Source organism: Ostrinia furnacalis, unplaced genomic scaffold, assembly GCF_004193835.3.
Source record: "Ostrinia furnacalis isolate ACB-3 unplaced genomic scaffold, ASM419383v2 OfSCF2566, whole genome shotgun sequence".
Lineage (NCBI taxonomy): Eukaryota > Metazoa > Arthropoda > Insecta > Lepidoptera > Crambidae > Ostrinia > Ostrinia furnacalis.
In genome coordinates this window covers 660,742-685,575 of record NW_021132805.1, presented here as the reverse complement: position 1 = coordinate 685,575, position 24,834 = coordinate 660,742, and the positions used below count along the sequence as shown (strand labels likewise).

General features: G+C 36.9%; 1 protein-coding gene across 3 annotated transcripts; it reads left to right on the top strand.

Annotated features, from left to right (window-relative positions):
* The first annotated feature begins 597 nt into the window (after nt 1-597).
* LOC114355837 (sodium-coupled monocarboxylate transporter 1) lies at nt 598-24,188 on the top strand. Of its 3 annotated transcripts, XM_028308867.1 has the most exons (14): nt 598-1,087; nt 4,173-4,391; nt 5,715-5,874; nt 9,510-9,575; nt 15,627-15,678; nt 16,136-16,203; nt 16,646-16,800; nt 17,698-17,838; nt 18,482-18,570; nt 19,020-19,155; nt 20,043-20,224; nt 21,257-21,498; nt 22,008-22,283; nt 22,568-24,188. In XM_028308867.1, exons 2-14 carry the CDS (start codon nt 4,192-4,194, stop codon nt 22,595-22,597), a joined length of 1,797 nt encoding a protein of 598 aa, XP_028164668.1. In that variant the 5' UTR covers nt 598-1,087; nt 4,173-4,191; the 3' UTR covers nt 22,598-24,188. The 3 variants fall into 3 exon arrangements, with proteins under 3 accessions (XP_028164668.1, XP_028164667.1, XP_028164669.1); XM_028308866.1 differs by lacking the exon at nt 19,020-19,155 and having other exon boundaries at nt 18,482-18,706; XM_028308868.1 differs by lacking the exon at nt 19,020-19,155 and having other exon boundaries at nt 4,162-4,391; nt 18,482-18,706.
* Nucleotides 24,189-24,834: the final 646 nt, after the last annotated feature.

Below are 24,834 nucleotides of genomic sequence, written 5' to 3'. Positions count from 1 at the left end.
AATTTAAATAATTTTCTGAAGCAACTAAATAAATTGCAGGCACTATAGCTTTATGATTAGAATACAACTACAAAATAAAACGGAAAAATTTCCTAATGTTTTGACATCAAATAAATGTTTACGTTTTTGAAAGTTTATTTAATGTGACAAAGGAATGTAGGTATTGTAAAGGCTACCACGAAAAAGTTTTCTTACAAAACATCTAACATTATAAAAAGGATATTGGGCAACTTGGGCTTTATTCAAACAGAATCAAAATGCATGCCAAATGAAATCAATATCTACTAATACTTTATTTAGGTACTTTGGCTTCTAAAGAAGGGAAAATTCTGAAAAATTACAGAAAAACTTGTTAAATGTTATTTCAAGAGTGTAAATCAATCAAAACTAAAATAGAAAAACCGATTAGAACTGTTCGTTCAATATTAATTTTAATATTGAAATACGTAATCTCTATAAAATGTGAATGTTTTCCTGAAACTTTTCCTTCATAGGTAGAATCGATAAAACAGTTCCAACTTTTAAATTGATAATGCGTCGCTAGGTGTCGCTACCGTGCGTTTATTTACCAAAGAACTCCGTGCCATGTGCTTGTTTTTTTACTTTAGAAGTAGTGTGAAGTTTATTCGCGACTGCTTGCTACCAAAGTGCACGTCACGAATAAACCTGATATACCACATACCGACGTGCGATCTTATGAGAGTTGGTTTACTCGTAGACAGTGCTCGATAAATATTATACTTTGGACTAGCACGACCTCGTCCTGTCAAGATTTTAATAAATTATGTGCCTTTTTCCGAGCAGCCAGAGTTTGTGTTGTGAAATGACATTGACAAGTGAGTGCGCGGGAAAATTTGACGTGTAAAGTTTGTCCACGGGTTTGTCCTACGTATTTCGCATAGTTAGTTTCACATTATTGTGATTTGCCGTGGATTCTGTGGTGAAAGTAAAGCTATGTGATCGTGCAGTACCAGTTCGGTGACGTTGCCAGCATTATTGCATGCCCTTGCATGATTGGCAACCCACCATAACTCGCCAACTATTCAAGTGTATTTCCGCGCGGTAACTTTGAAGATCTGATCAACAGGTATATTAGTTTACTCTTTTGTTTTAATGTTAGTTTGGTTTTCGTTGTTTTGTATCTTTCTGTTAGTTTAACCACAGGTTTAACAAGTTAATATATTAATGGCCGACTGTTATTTCAATTGTTTTTTCATTTACAAACATTGTTTAGTCAGCTGTTTTTGATACTTAGGGTTAAGTTATTAATGGGTAAAAGTATCTACTAATAAGATAATACTCGTTGGTTTCATAAGTTTTAGTGGAAATTTTATATCGTGTAAATTATATAAGTATTGTAAACTAAACTATACACAAATTAAGTAAGTATAGGTTACAAGCACTTCGAGACATAGAAAGGTAGTTTTCGTAAGTTTTTAGCACCAGGACTCTCTTAGATAGTTCATTATTCCTTTAATGACGTAAACCCTAATTAAATGTTACAAAAAACAAATAATTCAAACAACTAACAAACTCTGGACGTAAATAATTCACTGTCCGATAGAATAATTGTCAAATCAAAAGATTTATATATGACTTACGTTTACATTGGACAGATTATGGACGTGGATTTTACGTAATTATATTATTTATGGACTATAACTAACATTTGTATTTACGTAACAGCAAATTAAACGGCTACTTACTTACCTAGCGGACATACCTACTTACTACTTACAATAAAATCTGGTTAGTAGCGAACGGCAATATTCGCATCTTTTACGTTGTTTCAAGGCTTACACACTTATAACATTTGGCTTGTATGTATTTAGTTTTGGTTTATGTTAATTTAATTTTTTAATGATATTCGATGTTTGCCATTGAAATGCTTCGCCTAATAATAAACTTCACACTATGTTCTACTTAATGGGCCAGCTCAATACGAGTAGGTAGGTCACGTTGTTAATTTTCGCACTCTTTAATTTTCAGCTACCAAACAATAGAATGTCATAAAAACTGCTAATTCATATTATATTCGAAGAATTTCATTGTTTTTATTTGATTTTACCGCTTTTATGCATTTACTTCTTGGAAAATGGTAATATTTTCAGTAAAATGGGCTTTCGACTTGGTTTTCGATGACCATAACTTCTTTCATAGTTTAGTCAGATCTCTTCTTTTCAGACTTTTTTTTTAACATTTTTCGCTTTCAGTCAGCAGACTTATGACATTGTGATGTTGCGTTGATTTTGGTGAATAAACAAATCAAACTGTATTATTTCATTAAATTTGAATTAATTGAAACATTATAAATATTTAACTTGTGAAGCTGTGTGTGATGGAGTGCCCAATGATCCATTAATCTATTGAATGACATTTGTAGGGAAAAAACTACGAATTTCTTGGAAAGCATCAGCAATATTGGCTGCGAAGTTTAGTATCACAATGATTATAAAGGTATATCTCATTCATATTACACTTTTCGTTTTATGAATTAAACTCTGTGCTAGAATTTTATTGGGGTTGGTACTTTCATGTGCCTGTATATATTCGCTATCGCGGCAGACACTGAAGGTACTTATGTAGGCTATGACGGTAGGTAATTATATTGTTTGGTGCTGCAAAGGAAGATGTGTTCTAAAAATACGTTATAAATATTTAATTTAATTAATTTGTGCGGTAAAATGTCAGCTTAGAATAAAAACAATAAATAAACACCTAAAAATTTAAAAATCCAGAAACGTTGATAACAATAATAAAACTACCTATGTGATTCCTCGTAATCAGGTTTCAATGCTTGACTAATCTTAGCTGTAGGTAGGGAATTCAACTGGTTTTTATTAATTTGAAATTTTGTTAACAACTTGTTGCTTAATACATAGTTTGTTTATATAACGATGTTTACGTTACTTTAATAATGGATGATAAGTCGCATAATAAGTACGGCTTTTGCTGTCTTGTTTTTATTTAAAAAAAACAATTTGTTGCCGGTAACTGACGTTATTTTGGAAAATACTTATATTCTTTTGCCTACAATTTGTCGGTCAGTCTACCGACTTGTATTATGAACTGGCTCAAAATGAGCAATTAATTGTCATCAGCTGCTGTCTCGATGCATAATCTGATCTGTGGCAAAATTCCACATTCCAAAACCAGTCCACAAGGTCGCGAGTCGTCCAGTTCCAGTATAATATTTTGCACTTTAAAAAACTTTCCATTTCGTTTGATAAAAGATTTCAAAAGGAACATTCGAGACCTTCTCAAAACTTTAATAGTTACAGGATTACGTTATTTCAAATATTTCCCTATTTTCTTTCTTTTCACATGTGAAATTTTAACATTTACTTGCTGTGCTGTACAGGAATCAATGCGTAGAAATAAAAATAATACATACTAAATCGCCGTAGTATGTTAAATGCATTTCGTGCAGCGGTCACGGTGAACTAGCAGTTTTTATTTTTGGAAGTACATAAGTACTTACATTTCTAAAATCCATTTCATCATTGTCATAGATAGCAATCTTAACTGTACTTTGGCACGTTGTTAATTTGTCTTTAATTGTTGCTAAATTTACGTAAATTCGCTTATCGCTGAGTTATCAATTAATCTCCACTTAAGCCCTTACCATACATTAACATTTAGACATAGGAACTTGGTACACATAAGTATTTGCGATGATAGTGATGTATATTTGTCTCTACATACGATGCGGTATAAATAGGTACGCTATAGAGTTCATTCAAAGAGTGGAAAAATTCGACTACCTCATACGGAAATTGAACCTACGACCTTATCAGGCGACTGTTAGGCACATTTGTGTTACATTTTTCACCTGAAGCACTCGATTTTCAAATTCTTTTGCGATCATATGTATAATAACACCATTAATGCGATATCTCCCTTATAACTTTAGAAATAGACTATGTTCATCCGCATCCGCATCTGAAGCATCCGCATCCCATGAATCTTGACCACTGTTTCAATAATATCTTGCTTAAGAAGATTTTTAGGGCCTGTTGTTTCATCACTTGCGATGCTTGTTGCTAAAGTCCCTGATAGGAACTTTTCTGTTAGATTACTACAACTCTGGCTTACCAATTCTCAAACTGAGATCACCTACTTATACAACAGATGAAAATGCACTTGTAACCATTGTTGAAGTTTTGTTGCAGTTAAACTCAACACACCATCATGGCATTCACGATGAAGGAAGGGGGGTTCGGGGTGGGGGACTACGTGGCATTCGGGATACTGTGCGCAGCCTCTTGCGCAGGCGGCATCTGGTACAGCGCCATGGGATCCAGGAGTAAGGCGATAGTGGACATCAAGGACTACTTGTTAGGTGGGAAGGCCATGTCCACATTCCCAGTTGCGATGTCACTTATTGCAAGGTGAGTGATGAATGAAATGAAAAGTGCAATGATGATAAGTACCTTGCTTCAAGGCAATTGTTTCACAATTGTATAAATGGGCTGTTAATACATTGACCAATACAATTTATTCCACGACATTCTACGTTAGAAAAAATCTATGGGAGTCAATTAGCAAACTATCCTAACAAAATAATAAGTCTTTTTTCGTAAATAATATTTTATATTGTGTCGTGTCGTGTCGTGACACGGGTGGTAGAAGGGCTCAAAGTAAAGTCACAAGTATAAAGATTTCTCTACTCATACGAGTATGGTAACGTAAGATGTTACAAAAGTAACAAGCTGTGCGTGACCCTACGGTTTTTTCCGCGCAAGCGCTTGTGATTTATATGGACATGTCAAGGGTGGGGCAGATAAATCTCAATAATTTAATACGCACGTTCTCATGAATGGATCGTTGACCAGAAGTAGAGCAAAAGAAAATATCTTAATTGTTCTACATTGCTCTCCCGTCTATTTGCATAGAGTCAGACCAAGGTTACATACAAGAGCCAGACGTACGAAGATAACGACAGATTAAAATTATCTTAAAATTAAATTATTAACAATTGTTTAAATGTTTATTTATTTTATGCTCTGGATATAATGACAGTGAGATTTCCACGTGTTTGTTAGCTCATAAGATTAAAGTTATTGCCATTAACACAATTCAAGTTTTATAGCATCGCCAGATTACTTACCGTGACTTAGTATTCTAGTACTGATAACGAAATGAATCATTCCAGTTATTACCAAGTCAATAATCTTGATTTGGTTAATTATGATTTTATTAAGATTATAATCTGTCTCACCACAGACGCTTTCTTTTATTAACTACAGTGGACCCTTAGTAATGTTTATCAATTACTAGCTGACCCGGCGAACTTTGTTCCGCCTTAATGGCAATAAATAAGCAGATTTTTTTTTATTTCGAACGGGATAAAAAGTATCCTATGTCCTTTTCCTGGCTCTAAACTACCTCCCTGACAATTTTCAGCTAAATCGGTTCAGCCGTTCTTGAGTTATAAGTGGTGTAACTAACACGACTTTCTTTTATATATTGTAATTTACATATTTTCGGGATTATAGGCGGTCTTATACACAGCATTGTAAATTCCGTTAAATCTGATAGTCGGAAAAGTTGTCGGATAACCGCGGGTTCACTCGAATATGTAGAGAAATGTATGTAGTATTTTTTTTGGGGGAGATCAATGTTCAAATTCCTGGGGCTGAAATGATGATGAATGTAGACTCTATCCGTAATTTTCGCGGAGGTAAATATTACAGCTTTACATTTTTTCCCAGTTATGTTTCTGGAGTGACAATCCTGGGAACCCCCGCGGAGATATACAACTACGGCACCCAGTACTGGCTGGTCATAGTGGGCGTGGCTCTCAGCTGTGTCGTCGTGGTGACGGTGTACCTGCCAGTATTCTGCACTTTGAGGCTATCGTCTTCGTATGAGGTAAGGTTTATTTAAGGCAGACTACATACTTTTTGTCGGCCGATAGTTTAGTCTGGCTGTTACACCGATTTGGCATGGGCCAATTCCCCATACGAATTAGAAAACGACCAAAAGCTCATAAAGTTTGTAACTTAACCTAACCTGCGTAGGTTCTCATTATCCGGTTTGTTCAGGTTCCTTCCATTGCTCTATGATCCGGTTATTTTCATTGTTTAGAAGCGTTAGTCGATAAGTAATTATGTTGTTCTGATGAAAATGAAACATTTTTATTTTATTTTATTTTTATTGTTAGGAAAACAAACATTGTAATGTTAACTGTATTAGTCAGCCTGCAGTTATTGCATTTCAGTTACAGACGAGATGTACCTTGTCATTGATTAAGATAAAGTAAAAGGTTATTTCATAAAATTGACTGAAACGTTATAGTCCAGTCAATGAATGCCTTAACGACGGTGTAGAGAGAAATCCGTGGAACACAATTTCTGACCTCGGGACTTTATTTAGCCTAGTTAGGTGGTGAACATAGCAAAAGTCCCCGCCCTTAGCCCTTGAGCCGGCGGGGAGAGGAGGGTTCAAAGGTATCACTTTTCGGTTTTTCGCTTAATCCTCGGAAACTATGCGTCCTAGTGACATGGCTACTATGAACCAAAAAAAGCTTATTCAATTTGCTACAGGTGAGACTGTCAAGTTTTTCTATATCTTGTATAGTTTTTACGGCATCTGCTCTAGAAGGTCTGTAAAATTGGAAATTTCATTGTTGTCTTACATGTTCCTTTCAGGAGAAACTCGACTAAATCAACATTGAACAAACACTATAGACATGCGGGAGCATGTTAAGCCTAGTTCCAGGGAGGGGACTGCACCGTTCGTATATTTAGACGAACCAATTAGAGCCACTTTTGACTCCTCATCATTCAAAAACTACTGTGCATTAACACTTCAAATTTGGCTTATGTATTGAGACTTGCAAGATATACATCAGCTTCAAATTTCATAAATATACCTCAAACGGTTATTTAGGTATTGACGTTCAAAAATCTACATGTCTGACCTATAGACCAAATTCTAACCACTTCCAGATGACCTCGAAGGTTCAAAAGACAAAAGTTAACATGCTCCCGCATGTCTAGAATGATTGCTCAATGTTGATTTAGTCGATTTTCTCCTGATGGGAACATGTAAGATAAAAATAAAATTTCCAATATTACAGACCTTCTGGAGCAGATGCCGCGAAAACTATACAATTTATAGAAAAACTTGTCGATCTCACCTGTAGCAAATTGAATATGCTTTTTTTGGTTCAAAGTAGTCATGTCACTAGGACGCATAGTTTCCGAGGATTAAGCGAAAAACCGAAAAGTGGCACCTTTAAACCCCCCTCTCCCCGCCGGCTCAAGGGCTAAGGGCGGGGACTTTTGCTATGTTCACCTCCTAACTAGTCTAAATAAAGTCCTGAAGTCAGAAATTGTGTTCTACAGTTTTCCATCTATAATGCTTTATTGACTGGACTATTAAGAATAATAACTAAACTTTAAAGCGTAGAATACAAAAATATAATTTTAAAATAGAGTTCAAGTTCCGTGTAAATTTTTTGGATGTCTGATATTTTATGCTTCAAAAACAGCTAAAACTAACGTTTTAAGGTACGTTACTCTACAACTGAACTGTACAAGATAGGAAGGCGCATCTTAAAGAATAATTTATCATCGTTTTTTCCTTGACATTGACTGTGAAGAGATTGTCCGGCTATTATACTTTATACAGTCGACGGCACATCCAGTTAAACACTTTGACTTCTTATGTAGTTGTAAAAGGTACTATAATCAATGATATTATAGAACTATAGATATGTTACGTTCATAGAAATTACGATTTTAATCCGTGCCGAGCTATTCCAAATTGCACACATTGACAAATGTAACTGATAAGTGAAACAAAAGATACGAAATAGCACGCAAATGAAAGAGATAGCTATAGTTTTAACGATTCTGCACTAACTAATCTATGTCCGCATCGCACGCATCCTTATCGCTCTAACGTCAAAACAAGATCGCTTTCTCTTTCTTAACTTGAACATGGCGCATGGCGTCTTGATTGTTTGCATAAATAATTGAAAATATAAATACTAAATAATTTTGCATAATCACATGTGGTAAGAGATCCCTTGTATTTTGTTTACTTTAGAGTCATAATTGGTACACTTTCGAAACACACACGATACCATTTTTTATTTATTTTGGTAAGAACACAGGAACTTACGGTGTGGTACGCACGCGATTGCGCACGACCCAGGCCACACGAAGACTAAACACAAGACGTCCCAATTGGGACGTATTTGAGTATTCACAGCGCGAGCGCTTATGACATATCTGCTTTTGTTTTTATATAATATCATTGACTATAATGCAACAAAAATGTATAGTTTGATGTGCTCTCGACTGTAATTAATAGTTACCTATTTCCCTTTGTATAGCGATAAGCTGCACAGTAACAAACTGCATCGTTAAAAACATAATCCATCATAATTGTTATGTTACTTAATTGCAATTTTTCCCCAATGTACGAGTATGCGGTAGGTAAATTTAATATTTTGTAATTTTTGCCCGTATTTACAAACGATGCTAGCTTAAGTGAAGCAGCAAATCGAACGCACAGCGTTGAATAGAGCTCTGTGATTGGTTTGTGTGTCACCCTGTGCGTCCACGCGCACTGTGAGACCTCATAGTAACGTTTATCTTTTGATTTAAAGCTTGTAATTTTAGTATGATTACTGGCGCTTATTTATGAGTTCCAACATCATATCTTTTATCTTGAATCTTTTTTTAATTTAAAAAGCGGGAACCATTGTGTCCATCGCATCTCCGTCATTGCTGTAGGTACACAAGTATTAAATTAATCGTACTTTGAACCTGTATGTTTAGGCTATACCTAACAAAGACCATCAACAAAAAAGTAAGCCGGTTGGATTGGTTTCCTAAGTTTAATATTATACGTAGCCTGTCTGAGTAAAGGTCGTTGATGCCTTTAGTTTGCATATTTTGTTAATATCGTTATCGTTATTAAAGGCTAGACGTTTACATGCTTTATGAGACATAGGACATTGCATGGTGCGGTCTTATACCTATGTACGTACAGTCAGCGTAAAATAATTCGCGACACCCAAAGTGGTCAAAAAGTTGACTATAACCTTATTTCAATTGTAACAAAAACGTGTTGTGTTGTGAACTTATTGACTATTTTGGGTATCACGAACTATTTGAAGCTGACTGTACATCACAATTTGTCATCAACAACAGCAAATAAAAGTGATTTCGTAGATAGAGTTCGACTCTACTAAACTTATAGCTTTTCATGGGATTGTAAAAGCCTGACATGTATTTGTAGCATGATCCTACTAATATCCTACTTAATATTATAAATGCGAAAGTTTGGATGTCTGGATGTCTGGATGTTTGTTGCTCTTTCACGTAAAAACTACTGAATGGATTTTGATGAAACTTTACAGTGTTATTGTTTATAACCCAGAATAACATATACATAGGCTATAATTTATGACGATCTGTGAGAAACTAAATTTCACGCGGGTGATGCCGCGGGCAAAAGCTAAAAAGTAATAAATTTTTGTATTGTTACAGTACCTCGAGCTGCGATTCAATCGGCACGTCCGTGCTGTAGCTTCAATACTTTTTCTATTAGATGAGGTAAGCACCGTATTTATTTTTAGTCAATTGATGTCACCTTGGCTGGTAAAAACTGTATTTTGAGTGTGATTTTAATAAGTGTACCTATACTATACAAGTAGGTACATGAACTTCACCTGTGAAGTAAAAAATGAATATGTTTGATAAATAGATTGGTCTAGTCCACGTAATGTCAGGTTATTTACAGATAATTATACACCGGCTAAATGCATCTTGTCTGTGAATTTTGTAATGATGTTTGTCTACTTTTGCGTCATTTCATATTGTTACATCATCAGCAGAATAAATAAGGGGTATTTTTATTTACCTAGAAACATGTTTGAACACATTATAAACTTATTATTCGCAAAAAGTTCTCCAATACATCTACTTTCTTATAGCTATTTTGTTTATGATGATCAATGTAAAATCGTTCATCAGAACACCAATTTTGTTTTCAGGTTTTTATGGAACTACTGTACTGACAGATAAATTACTGAACTTAGATATACTATACATTAGTATTAAGTACAAGTTAATTACATATAAATGATTGTAGGCATGCGAAATTGTTTGATTTATTTTGCTATTAATTACTTGATTCTGATCAGAGAATTAATATTGGTAGGCGTGTATTTAAAGATAAGATACCTTCTAAGAGATTTCAAACATTGTTAGGTAACTATCATGAATATGATTTATAAATATCTGTTCAAAATATCTACTTTCACTTCGTTAGGTGTTGTCGAGTCTAAATCTGTTACTATCAACTTTGCCCGACTTTTTTATGATCATGGAATTCTTTATAGAGTTTTAAACCGCTTATTATACCTTTCAGACTTGAATTTCAATAAATTAGTAAAAATATTGAAATTTAATCAATCACAAGTTGGAAAAGCGTAGGCAGTAGCTATCTACTCAAGTTGCTTCAACAAATCACTTTCAACTTGAATATTGCAAATAAAAATATTATTATAGCCGTTGCGACCAGGATACAGCTAGTATAAGGTCAACACCCCGGGTAGTCTGAGTGGATTCTATTCCAATAAGCGTTGTAAAATCAGCAATTCTTATTAATGTTGTTGTAGGTCGTTCGCTCGGCTTACAGCTACTTGCAACACGGACTTTGACCGGTGTCGTGTGAACGTCAATTGTTCGGCGTTGGCCGCCGCAATTGCCGCATTATTGGAAGGCGCCTAGATGTGGTGAACAATGATACTTATGCGCATGTGTAAAATTGTACTAATAAACAAAACACGCGCGATGGTACATCAAGATCTGTTCACGTTGATCTAAGTTACCGAATATTCTGACAGGTCAGCCAGCTCTACATATTTTTAAGGATACGGGATAGGAGGGTATTTTAAACAATCAGATAAAACTGCTTTTCAGTTGAAAACTAGAGGACTATTTTCCGGAAAATTTATGTTATTCCTATAACTTAGGTAGGCAGGTGTAAAAATGAAAAAAATAAGTAAAACAATACCTGTATTATAGTGTATGTATTTAAACATTAACACTATGAGGAGAAGCAAAGACCTAATAGCTTTTATTTTGCCGGGACGAAGACTAAAGATATCTGGGGGCACGGCAGTGCCCCCGCCAAGTCGAGCGCGAAGCAAACACTGCCGTACCATCCTTTACTGGAACCATTTCGCCGCATTTTCAGGCCCCTATTTGAGAACCTCTGGATAAGACCAGAACGCAGAAATTTTCGTCATCTAGTAAGCTATAATCACATACTTTAAATCCATAATTTCAAGTCTGTAGGTCATTTAGTTACGAAGTTAAGCGAAAGCAAAGTTTCGCATTTACGACACTCATGCCCGTTTTCACCATCAATCCCTAATTTTAAAGCGACTTTTATGAAATATTAGGCAATACCTAACAGGAATTTCGTTTTCACCAACACATAAGGGACACCTTAGGCCTTATGGGATCACTTTAAAACAGGGGCCCGATTTTCGGCCGCCTAAGTGTTAGGTGACAGTTAAGTATATTGTCAATGACGCTTATTCGGAAAAATGGAAACTGAATTAAATGATTTTTTTGAAGCTTTTTATGCAATTGAGACAGTGGAAACACTTTTTCACTCAAGTTTATTCAGGCGGCCACATAATAATATTATAGAGTGAGACAGGATTACATACGGTATAGATAGTAGGTATTGGTCACTCATAACTTCTCATAACCAAGCTATATTTCTGGCTTCGTTTGTAGTCCCTAGAGCCCTAACAATACCTTATAATTAGATATAATAAAGATTTGATAGGAAGGAGGGCTGCACTAAGGCTTTCTTGGCCTCAGTGGGGGTAAATGAAACACAACGCGGGCGGTTGACATCTGGTTTATTACTGTTATGCTATTGCTATATACAAGATTTACACAATTCAATGTGTCCAGTCCAATGTGCCGTCGGTGTAGAGTGCCTACGGTGCACGTTGAGGGTTCATGGGCCAGTCGGCTAGCACGTAGGTCGCGGTCGATGCTGACGTGCTCGTACAGTATCCTTGTGGGCAAGTAAAATTTTAACCAATTTATATTTTTCCTTGAGGGAAAAATTTTGCTTCATTTCTTTTTCCGTTGTCGTTTTTATCGTTAAATCGCAAAACTACACACAGAACTCAACAAAATATCTATCAAAATCAAGATGTATAGATGACCCACGCTGAACTGTCCCACCAAACTCAGTGACAGGGGGGCGCTACCATCGTTCAACTTTATGGTTTCCAACATGGCAAAAATCTGAACCAGCGATCCGGTATAGACGGTGGCGCCCCACTGTCAATGTCATCGACAGGACAGTCCAGTATTTTGGAACTATACATTTATTTTTATTTTCATTTACTGTGGTGCAGCAGTCATCTTGACATTTACTTTTTTTAAGGCAAAGGAATTCCATTATGCACCCAAACCACAGATTACATAATAGCCCAAATGTCTTTTTTGACTTTGATAATAACTCAAAAATACAAAAAGACATTAGTTTTGGTCAACTATTTCTTAGTTTTACTTTTATTTCATTTGTTTCTGTGAAATACGTAAGATATTCCCAATAAAATATTTTATCGGAAAGTACCGGTTTTTGAAACGTCACTAGGCGCACGAAGAAACGCCACCTGACAAAAGAGTCCCTACTTAGGTTTACTATAGCATGGTGAAAACGAACTTAGGTTAGTGGACAGTTTAGGCGATCGTTTAACCAAAGTGATATTTAGTTAGCAAACGCTTATGGGATTGATGGTGAAAACGGGCATACAGATTACATAATAGCCCAAATATCTTTTTTGTCTTTGATAATAACTCAAAAATACAAAAAGACATTAGTTTTGGTCAACTATTTCTTAGTTTTACTTTTATTTCATTTGTTTCTGTGAAATACGTAAGATATTCCCAATAAAATATTTTATCGGAAAGTACCGGTTTTTGAAACGTCACTAGGCGCACGAAGAAACGCCACCTGACAAAAGAGTCCCTACTTAGGTTTACTATAGCATGGTGAAAACGAACTTAGGTTAGTGGACAGTTTAGGCGATCGTTTAACCAAAGTGATATTTAGTTAGCAAACGCTTATGGGATTGATGGTGAAAACGGGCATCACTCACTCACTCACTCACTCATGATCATCAAAATAGAACTAGTACTTCCCATTAACTCAGAGGGCTGAAATTTGGTACAGAGTTAGGGTTTAATGGCCACATAAAGGGAAAACTATAAAAACTAGGAAAATCGAAGATCTGGAGTAACCACAGGGGTCAAGTCATACCCAGTTTCGGGCCGGGGGGGGGGGGTAAATCATACCCAACTTCTGGCCGAGGGGGAAGTCATGCCCAGCTTATGACCTGGGGAGAGGAGGGGGGCTGGGGAGTCATACCCAGCTTCTAGGCTAAGATCAAATAGATTTCCAGGAGGGAGCAGCTGTCCTTTCCTGCAGCAGCTGGCCCGCCCATGGAAACGGCGAATAGATAGGTAGGTACGTAGGTTTAACTCAGAAAAACTAAATAACATGTAGGTATTGCGTGTACATCGAAATGATCTTCATAGCAATGTCTTGTAGCCTAGGCAGAGTGTATCTGCCTCAGCTATACCTTATTGTTAGAAGTAAATAAATTAATACTTATACATTTTTATATTTTACTTGGAAGAAGATGTGACTCTAACAACACTTATGAACACTTTATTTGAATAAATCGCCAAATATACCACCGCGGAGACCCCAATCGCGTCTCTGCGTTCTATTGAATCGTATGAGCGTATGAATTTTTTGCGTTATTTTTCACAATTTCTATTTTTTAAAATTACCTATCGATAGCTTACTTTATTCTGATGAATAAATGTCATTACAAGTTTTTCTCTAAAACTGACAGTTTGGCGAGAAAAAAATATTTTCTATCCACGCAGTACGCCGGCAGCGTTCGGATCGGATATAATGACGTCATCGTCCCCGCGCCGGGCGGTCAGTGAACTTTTTTAGTAATTTGGCCATAACTTCGTCAATTTTTGTCGTAGAACAAAAATTTTTGGACTGTGTATTAAGGATTTCTTAGCCCTATAAATCTGCATTCACAGCTAAAAATCGAAATGATCCTCATTACATATACACAGTGATTTGTGTATATCTTGTCATTAATCATGATTCATGAGTCAATACACATTATGTACTCGTACTTACCTATTTTTATTTACTTTGCACCAACGTCAATGATGACGTTTAAAATTATAATCAATGCAGATATTTTTTTATCACTGACAAAATTTTACATGAAAGATCATCATTTTAGGCTGTTTGTGTTAAGTCAGCATCAGCATATAAATTGACCGGCTTCATGGGCCTTGACCGCAATTTAAAGAGGTCATTTACGTAGATATTTGCGACACTCTTCCGTATGCAAGAAAGGTAGAGCCTCGTATATTTGCCTTTAGGGTTTAAACAAGTAGCATTTGGAAAGTAACAACACGCAAAGAACGCAGTATTTTTTTCATAAATCACAGAGCAGTTAATTTACAGTTAAGATAATAATAAAATTGATTGTAATGCTTTCTTAGTCATTTATGTGCCGTTCGCTCACGCACGAGGTGCGATGTATTTAATCTTACTACTACTCGCATGATGCTTTAGGTGCCAATTGTATGCATTCCTGAATCACATGTTATCTATCGATGGTTTATTTTAAGATACACATGAATGAAAGTGATACACGCCACTAACTGTCACAATTATAATATCGTGAATTTACGCTTTTCCGTTTGATTTACGGACTGCAACCCCGACTGTGGTTTCTTTGATTTCCACATGGTACAAATGTAAAGTTTTGAACGCAAGTCAGTATAGTTCCAAAATACTGCCCCCCTAGACAAAACGCACTTTTTGATCGAATCGAAAATCGAATCCGTCAAAACTCAATACAAAAAAGGGGCTTTTCGACCACTTTTCGACTGGTTTGCGATTATAATTTGCACTTTGTCTAGACCCACTGAACTGTCCTATCCATGACATTGACAGTGGGGCGCCACCGTCAATACCGGATCGCTGGTTGCGATTTTTGCCATGTTGGAAACCATATAGTTGAACGATGGTAGCGCCCCCCTGTTTAGTGGGAAAGTTCAGCGTGGGTCATCTATAATTCTAAATGACGTTTAATAACGTCATTGTTAATTTTTAAAATGATATATTTTAGTAGGATTACTCGTTATCTAGGTGGCATAGCACAAGCTCTACCGACCGAGTTTGGGGTTAGGTAATAGAGTATACCTATAGTGAACTTCATTCCCATGTCACTATTTCAATTGGTCAATTTAAGATGGATGAAACAAATGCCTGCCGTTTGTTTACCAGCAAATTAATATACACTTTGTCCTCGTGGACTTTAACCGGTTGTTATTTGCCCCTACTTATGATTCCATTATTTGATAGAACATCTTGTTTGGTACTTTTGCCTCAGAATACATAATGGTACTTTGCATGCAATATAGGTATTTGCTCAGTTGTTAATGATTTGAAGATGTCGCTTGAGGATAATATTTAAAGAGCTATGTAAGCAGCTACTTAATGTACAAATAATATTGTTCCAGGTACTATTTCTTCCTATGGTCGTGTATGTTCCAGCATTAGCATTTAACCAATGTAAGTCATCGTTAAACCTTTAGACGCGGTTTTACATAATAGTGATTGATAGCTTCCCGTGTGGTAGAAAACATTATCAAAAACATGTTATCTAATGCTTATGTGCTAAACAACGTCAACGTGGATATGACTAAAAATAGCATTCCTTCTTAGAAAAATACAGCTCATGGTACTAAATTTAAAACTTTCCTAATTGCATAAGCCGGTAATTATTCATGCAATATTTACGCGCCTTTTTGCGTACTTTGGCCCGCTCAATGTTAAGGATATTGAGATAAAAACACCAAAGAATAGGCGATATCTATAAATCCTTTTTTTATCGCGTTGTACGACTTGCGAATGCGGATTTAGGCGAGAAATGCGGCTTATCGTGTTTATAGCATTGCAGTTTGCACGGTTATTTCCCCGTTTTTGCCCCCGATGCGATCTTCAGATGTTTTTATTGTTTTCTTTTCAGTGACGGGACTCAATGTATTCGCCGTTGCAGGGATCATGGTCCTCATTTGTGGACTGTACACAGTGTTAGTGAGTATCGGACATCTGCATTGCAAATGTAAATGTGTTGTTCAACTTCTTGTTTATACAGAATTACAGAAATATTTCGATTGCTTTTTATTATTGAATAGTAGAGTCGTTTTACGATAATTTAATTTGGAACCAAAATACCTAGCAGGTTACAGTTTTCGATACGATAAAATAAATTTTGGTAAACATTATTTATAAATAAATTTGACTCAATAGCCGAGTAGAACGTTGAGCGCGATCTTAGATTCGATTCTTGGTCCTTTAAGGGCCTATTAACAAAACAAATTTTGACTCTCTTTTGAGCACTGAGAGACGGGCCCAGCCAAACTCTAATCTGTTAAAGTAAGTTACGCATGTCGAGATCATTATAGTAAGTTGTGTGTGTGTAGCACATTCTTTTGTTTTTAATTAGGAATATTCAAAAGACATCTTTGTTTGCTAGGGTGGTCTCCGAGCTGTGGTGTGGACGGACTCGGTTCAGACCGGGGTGATGTTCATAGGCGTGATCCTGGTGGCCGCTGCGGGGACCCTGGCCGTTGGAGGGGTCAAGGCTGTGCTTAGTATAGCCAGCGACTCTGGGAGGATAGAACTTTCAAAGTAAGTCCCTAAATAAAATCAGATAAAAAAAGCTTTCAAAGTAAGTGCAAAACAAAACGTCAGTTTTGAATACAAAATAGTCAAAGTTTCCCCAAGTCAAGAATACAGAATTTTATTATGACAGGTTTCTTAACCTTTGGAGTCTTGGTTCCAAACATTTGTTCGCTATGCGTTGTTCAGTCGGTTTGGTTTTGGGCTGACACTGTATTAGGTTTGTTGTCGACACGACAAGAAGAAGAGTCGGTTTGGTGCCAGATTAGGAAAGGCATCGTAGACCAAAATAAACAATATCTCAAAATAAATGTAGAATCATTATTACATAACTGATAGTTTCTTTCTAACTTTATTTCGAAACACCAGTTCTATAGTTCACGTTTCTCTTACTTTATTTCGATACACAAGTTCTAAAGTCCACGTTTCTAAAGAACTTTGAAGTGTGTGAATATACTTATTTGGTGATTAAACATGGAATAAGGTAAACAAACACCTTTGTTGTTGCCAATCAGTTTTGGTTGTTGACTCTCTTGGCTAATGTCCGATGGAGTAGAGGGCGTCCACGGTGACCGTCAATCAAAATTCTCTGAAATGATTTTTAATATAAATTCAATTTCAGTAAGTATTTTAAAACCATGATGGGAAAGATTCAACAACTGACGATTCGTTATATTGCGATTTTTACTTTCACTTGTCCATGCAGCTCTTTGTACAAAGGTCAAGTGCCAGTTAGAATTAGACTTAGGCTTCTGAAGATCTATATCTCTCTCTTCTGACATTCCATCGAAATAACATGGGTTAGGTTGGCAAAATGGGTGGGATTGTTTAGTCCTTTTGAGGTACGGAACCCTTATAAATTATAGACAAACATAGCATGGACTCGAATTAATTTTGTATTCCTAGTTGGAGCTTCTCCCCCTACGAGCGCCAGACAGGATGGGGCGCGGTCTTGGGAGGGTTCTTGTACTGGACGTGCTTCAACTCCGTCAACCAGACGATGGTGCAGCGATACATTTCCCTGCCCTCGAGGAGACAGGCTGTTGCGTAAGTGTCTTGTATCTTTTAAGTAGTTTTATGCCAGTTTTCACCATCAATCCCAAATTTTTATGTGACCCCTATGATAACACATATCAGGAATTTTGTTAACATAGGGGTCAAATAAAAGTCAATCAATCCCTAGATGGTGAAAACGGGCATTAGTGCTTTAATTTGAGTTACTTAACAACCGTTTTAATTATACTTGAAATAGTTTGGTAACTATTTTAAACTATTTATAAATATATTTTATTGTTATATTCCTGAAAATCACTCGACTATTGTGGACAACGCGCTTTCAACAACACATGTTTATGTAGGTAGGTATATGTAGCTTACTTGGACGGGGTTGACAAGGATAGTGGTAATTTGTTTACGACTAATTAACCTATTTTAACCTTTAAAAATGTATTTCGAATGACAGTAAGTTAATATCATGAATAAAAATAACTTGTTTTTGTGTTGATATATTTTTTGGAAATATTCCGATACGTTATTAGCTGCAAGCTGATTCAGTCATTTAAATAGTTAGCATTATTCAGATAATATAAGGATGATCAGTTTAGGGATAAAATAAAATTTACGATAGAATTTGACCTATTTCACAAAATGTTTTAGCCCCTTTCAACCTTTATTTTGTTCCATCCCTCAGTGCGATTAGCATATTCTGCATCGGAGCCATACTGGCGATCTCCCTATGCGTGTGGTGCGGACTGGCCGCCTGGGCAGTATGGGTGCAAGGCGGGTGCAGTCCTGGTGCAGCGCCTCTGGTGGACGACAGGCTACTGCCAGCCTTCGTGACCTATATCTCGAAGCAGCAGCACTTGCCTGGGCTAGCTGGCGTGTTCCTGGCTGGCGTCTTTGGAGCTGGGTTAAGGTACGTTGAGAAAAAGGGTTGCACACCTATAGCTATAAGCGAGAAGTCGCTTGACCTTGACCGCCTGGGCAGTATGGGTGCAAGGCGGGTGCAGTCCTGGCGCGGCTCCTCTACTCGTCCACTAGGACGACAGACATCTGCCAGCCTTCGTGACCTACATCTCCAAGCAGCAGCACTTGCCTGGGCTAGCTGGCGTGTTCCTTGCTGGCGTCTTTGGAGCTGGGTTAAGGTATGTTGAGAAAAAGGGTTGCAAACCTATAGCTATAAGCGAGAAGTCGCTTGAACTTGACCGCCTGGGCAGTATGGGTGCAAGGCGGGTGTAGTCCTGGTGCAGCGCCTCTAGTGGACGACAGGCTACTGCCAGCCTTCGTGACCTACATCTCTAAGCAGCAGCACTTGCCTGGGCTAGCTGGCGTGTTCCTTGCTGGCGTCTTTGGAGCTGGGTTAAGGTACGTTGAGAAAAAGGGTTGCACACCTATAGCTATAAGCGAGAAGTCGCTTGACCTTGGCCGCCTGGGCAGTATAGGTGCAGGGCGGGTGCAGTCCTTATGCAGCGCCTCTGGTGGACGATAGGCTTCTGCCAGCCTTCGTGACATACATCTCTAAGCAGCAGCACTTGCCTGGGCTGGCTGGCGTGTTCCTTGCTGGCGTCTTTGGAGCTGGGTTAAGGTATGTTGAGAAATAGGGTTGCAAACCTATAGCTATAAGCGAGAAGTCGCTTGACCTTGGCCGCCTGGGCAGTAGGGTGCAGGGCAGGTGCAGCGCCTCTGGTGGACGATGACAGGCTACTGCCAGCCTTCGTGACCTAGATCTCTAAGCAGCAGCACTTGCCTGGGCTAGCTGGCGTGTTCCTGGCTGGAGTCTTTAGAGCTGGGTTAAGGTACCTGAAGATAAACGGTTGCAAACCTATAGCTATTGATGAGAAGTCGTCTGAACACTTGGCTGACCTACATCTCAAAGCAGCAGCTCTTCCCGGGGTTGGCTGACATCTTTGGAGAGGGGTTAAGGTAACTTATGATAAAAGGTTGCTATAGATGAGAACTTGAGAAGTCATCTGAAGTTCTGAACACTTGTCTGATACTTCGTGGATTCAACTGATCAGTTAAGACAAAAGAAGCTGTTGAACACTTGACTGTCGCGTCATAGTCTGGCGAAGTCGTAGAATACTAGAGTCTAGCTAGACGATTAACCGTTCTAGCTGCTAGACAATTTGAGTGGATATGATAATAATCACGTGTTCACGATCACTTCAATGAGACAATTTGGTGATAAAATTGACCAAGCACTTGATTGTGTATTGTTTTTTCTCATTTGTCACAATATTCCTTACTTTCAGCTCACTATCAGCAGTACTAAACGCATGCGCTTTGGTAGCCGTTGAGGATATCATGCACGGCTGGCTGAGGATACACCTCAAGCCTTTGACCGAGGGCATCATAGCACGTCTGGTGACGGGCCTGTTGGCCATCATCTCCATTGTAATGCTCGTCGTCATTGCCAAACTGGGTGGTGTCCTTGGTAAGTTGACTTCATTTTAGTTCGCGTAAAATGCAATCTTCCCTTATGTTTTTTTATTCAGTCCAAAAATACAGAAAGCTAAAGTGGCAGCGATCAGGTCATTTGTCGTAGAATCAATGAAAGTTGGACTATGCAGTTCCTCGAGTAGAGACCATGTTTTGACAAGTGTGGTGTAAAATGTTCTCTCACTCAATGGAATAAAGATAGCTGTCAGTAGCTGGATAAAGATGATGAATAATGTTTTGTGTGGTGTTCAAAATTTTTGATCAACGGTTCAATTAAATTGAAAAACATAGTGAATTAATATCAGAATAAGGATTCCTTGTATTCTTAAAAACAGAGTTGCTACTGTACCTACCGTAGCTTGGGAACCGATAAAACGATAGTTATTCCGTTTTATGTTTAATAAAATCATAAGACGATTTGTGTCTTAGATAATGCCAATCTCTGTAGCTCTACAGTAGGATTTTACAGTAGTTCATTGACTCAAGTTACTTACAATGAGAACGCTGTGTGGTAGTGGCTTAATTTTAATCTAATTTGGTGGTATCGATCTGCGTAAACCAACAAATCCTGTTTGACGCTATCTCTGATAACGAAGTGCGTTTACGTTTGCTAAATGTAATCTTTATTGCGTATTTTAAATGAACATAGAATGTCGATATATTATGTCACAGCACTTAGCTGCTATCTCCTGACTTATGTATGATTCAGTTCTCTTCTTTATCTGATTATACATTTTTGAAGTTGTAAATCCGTCTTCTGCTGAGTATTTGATTTGAAAAGGATGTTTAGAGCAAGTTATTTAAAAACAATATCTATTTATCAATAACGATTGTTCATCTTGTACCGCGATGAGACTGGAATTTATTCATATTGGCATAAAACTTCTGGTAATCCAAACGTTGCTATGCACAATGCACATAGTACCTACAATCATCAAAATCCATGATTTGTTAAGATAACATGAAAACATCCCGGATGTTAAAATTGAATTCAGTGTGACGTAGTGTTTCCGTGGTTTTCTTACAGGCGTAGCAACAGCTTTATCAGCTATCGCCGCGAGCGCTACCTGTGGTATCTTCACGCTGGGTATGATGTGCTGGTGGGTGGGCCCCCGGGGGGCCATCGCGGGGGGCATCGCGGGGGCCGTCGTGGCTGGGACAGTATCTCTGGGCACCCAGGCTGCAGCTGCCAAGGGCTTGAGGGCCCCTCCCTTGAATCTGACTATGGAGTGCGCGAAGAATTCGTCGTTTGTCTTCGAGAATGATTTGGTAAGCAATGATGACTATGATACAACATCGTCCAAGTATCTGTGTTGTGTTGTAATGTGTTGTAACAAATTATATGTTTTGTTAGATTTTCTTGAAATTAAACTACGTTTACTGTTAGACGTCTTCAACTTTGTTTTTCACACTGATAAATGTTTGGCGTGCTATTGAGCCGCGCAAAACTGCACCCCCCAACTGCTACGGTTTTCAAATGATGTTCCAAATTACAAAGTAATCTTGTCTTCGATCTGAGACAAAGCAGTTGACAGAGGTTGCACAGATATGAGACAAAGCATAGGAGAGGATATCAATAGCGACTGAGTTTCTTGTAATGCTTTTTCTCAGCACTGGCCTGTTTATTGTCCCGAAGCAGTGGTAGGGTTAATACTAGGACGTGTAAAAGTGCTTCTTAAAAGTCTATTTGCAAAAATAAATGAGTTTTATGACTTAAAGCACTCCCTCCACTTAATCTTTGCTACTCTTATTTTTTATATTACTTAATTGTCCCACAGGATCCTGAGACGATATTCCCCCTATTCCGTTTCTCGTACCACTGGATAGCGCCGCTCGGTCTTCTGGCTACAGTGACAGTTGGCGCGTTAGTGGGCTGGTTCTTCGACAAAGACACTGACATGAAGTTAGACCAGGAACTATTCACGCCAATAGTCTGGAAGATACTGCCCAGGGAAGCCAGGGAAAGGGCAGGGGAGACTAGAAGGGCGCTAGCGCAAAAAGTCGAGTCTCCGAGGCCATCTTCGCCGCTTATCATGGCGAGGAGTGCGGATAAGGTATGAAAGAGTATTAAATGGTAAAAGTTTCCTTGTCTCCTGATTTCAGCTTCTTTACCAAAAGTACTTGTATTTTTATAGGAGAAACATCTCTAGTGTATTGTAGTGTATCTTGTCTCAAACAGTCATATTATAGATTATAGTACAAGCAGTGTCGATAGAGCAACAAATAACTTATCATTGCAATTGTTAGGATAAATTGGCAGGAGTAATAGATGTAAAACAGTTTTGTTTCTGCTGTATACCATGTACTTATTTGTAATATTAAACTTTATTTATTTCAGATTGAAATGAACGGTCAGGCCAGTAGATGAAAATGGCAATTTGACAAGGCGGTGATGCTGAAATTTAAGTATTTATTTCATAACTAATGATAACATTGATAAAATAAGCAAAATGCTTCAACTTTTGGAGCTAAACGTAGTACAATAATGTACGAAACTAATTATTTTCTTTATGCGATGCGATGTATGTGAGAATTAAGTACATATCGATATCGATATGTCGATGGTTTTTTCCATTTTCTGACTGTATATTCAGGACTGGGACCAATCCATTTATAATCCATCAATGTACTGGTGTTCATTTGATACCAAGTTAGTGAACTTTAAAGTGCCTAAATTTTATAGTTGTTGCAATGTTTGTTGAGACATTTACGAGATCTTGTGAATCTTTATATTAGATTTTGTACAAATGTTGTAAATATGTATGTATTTGTGTATTATAATATTGTTAATAACTGTAGATTTATTTACGAAGTAGGTAATAAACATCATGAAATTAAGGACATTAATTATTAAAGTTAGTGCGGTCTGCCATCTAAAATAATTGTTTACAAATTGAATCTTGAAAAATATCCGTATTAAAGATTAGATGATTGCCTTAGATGACTTAAGTAAATTATTATCCAATATTTTGGCCATCTTGTTAGAAAAAAAGCCTTTGGCTTTAGAATTAGCTTCACTATTTATTCGATAGAAAGTAATTTAGTTTTTAGCAATTTAATTGGTATTAGATTTGTTAAGATTGCTTTAGTTGTAGGTTTGCAGCATTTTGAATATTAGTTAGTAGGAAAAGGAATAGTATTTTTCTAAAATCTTTTGTCTCAGTATTCTTGGTACTTAAATAGTAATAAAATTGTATTAAATGCAACTAAATTGAATATTTGATATCGGTGCTAGGTAATAGGATCGAAATATCTTAATTTTGTACGTGAAAAGTTCGAATAATTTTGTTTAAATGATTAGTTCTTGACGCACAATATTATAATAGTTTGTAACATTAGAATTTTCACAAAAGCAGCCATTCCTCATACATCAGCATTTTAATTTTTAATTTATAACAATTAAAACAATATTGGGACTGCCTGATATTATCTTGAATAGTAAACAGCCTAATTTATTTCAGCTTTATTTCAGTACTATACTTCTTCTTTACATTTTCTTAGACCCTTACTTACATGCGTACAGATGGTTCCGTATACCTATTATACTTGCAAATAATAAATAACTTGTTTGAAAATTTCATATGTCTAAATAACACTTTTATTTTCGAGTAATAGATAAAAATTAAAAATTGAATACTTTAAAAAAAGCTTTTAGGTTTTATTTTAGATCGCACGCAACTAAACCTCAATTTTACTGACTTACTAAAACTAAAAATGTGATAACATAGAAGAAATCAAATTGTGATCTTGTTGAAATAGCAGACGTATATGAAAATGTGTAAAATATTGTGTAATATAATATGTATTATTTTTCTAATGGTGATACGTACGTAAGTAATAAAACATATTTTTAGAAATGGACTTGTTGACGTTGAATTATTGTAGAAATTGTACAATTTGTATGATATAATGTATTATGGAATGTACTGTTTACATTAACAATTCGCATATTTTTGACAGTATCAATGTACCTGACTGAGCGATGCGAATATTTAAATTGTTATCATGTTAGGCTGTTTTTAAATAAATTAATGTAATATTCATACTTTTGTGTTATTGGTATTCGAAGAACGTCTGTGGGGGAATTATTTTAACTGCAAAGTTGTCGAGCGTTGTCGCAGAAGAAGCAAATAGTCAGGTGTTGCTAACTGTTGGCGCTCGGGGACACTGGGACAGGCTTGGAATCAAGAAAAAGACTGAAATTTTATTTTGTTACTTAATTTGCTCGAACAATTCCATGAATTTTTGTGCCTTATGTAGCGCTGAGAAAATGCTTACATAATTATATTTAGTTCTCTACAATTCTTATATTATAGTCGATGGCCAGCGAAAGGGGCAACCTCCCTTGATGTGACATATTCAATTCGAGATCGAGATAAGTAAAATAATTAGCGATTGAAACCTGCAAGCATAGGGTAGTCTAGAATCGTATCTTAGGTAGGTACTCAGTTTCTGAGGCTTTCATTTAGAATGAAAACGAACCGTCAGACTACATCTGCTAAGAATAGAGTTTAAAAATAAACTACTACAGTGAAAAACATATTTTCTCAATATAATTTTCAGATCCTCCATCCGTGCCTGGCTTTCCCCAATTTGTATGCAGCA

Bases quoted from the DNA above. Each gene is read 5' to 3' on its own strand.
- LOC114355837 (XM_028308867.1), top strand. From the start codon at position 4,192: ATGGCATTCACGATGAAGGAAGGGGGGTTCGGGGTGGGGGACTACGTG. The intron at 18,571-19,019 runs GCGGGTGCAGTC...TATGGGTGCAAG, and splicing joins CTGGGCAGTATGGGTGCAAG to GCGGGTGTAGTCCTGGTGCA. The intron at 19,156-20,042 runs GTACGTTGAGAA...CCTTACTTTCAG, and splicing joins GTCTTTGGAGCTGGGTTAAG to CTCACTATCAGCAGTACTAA.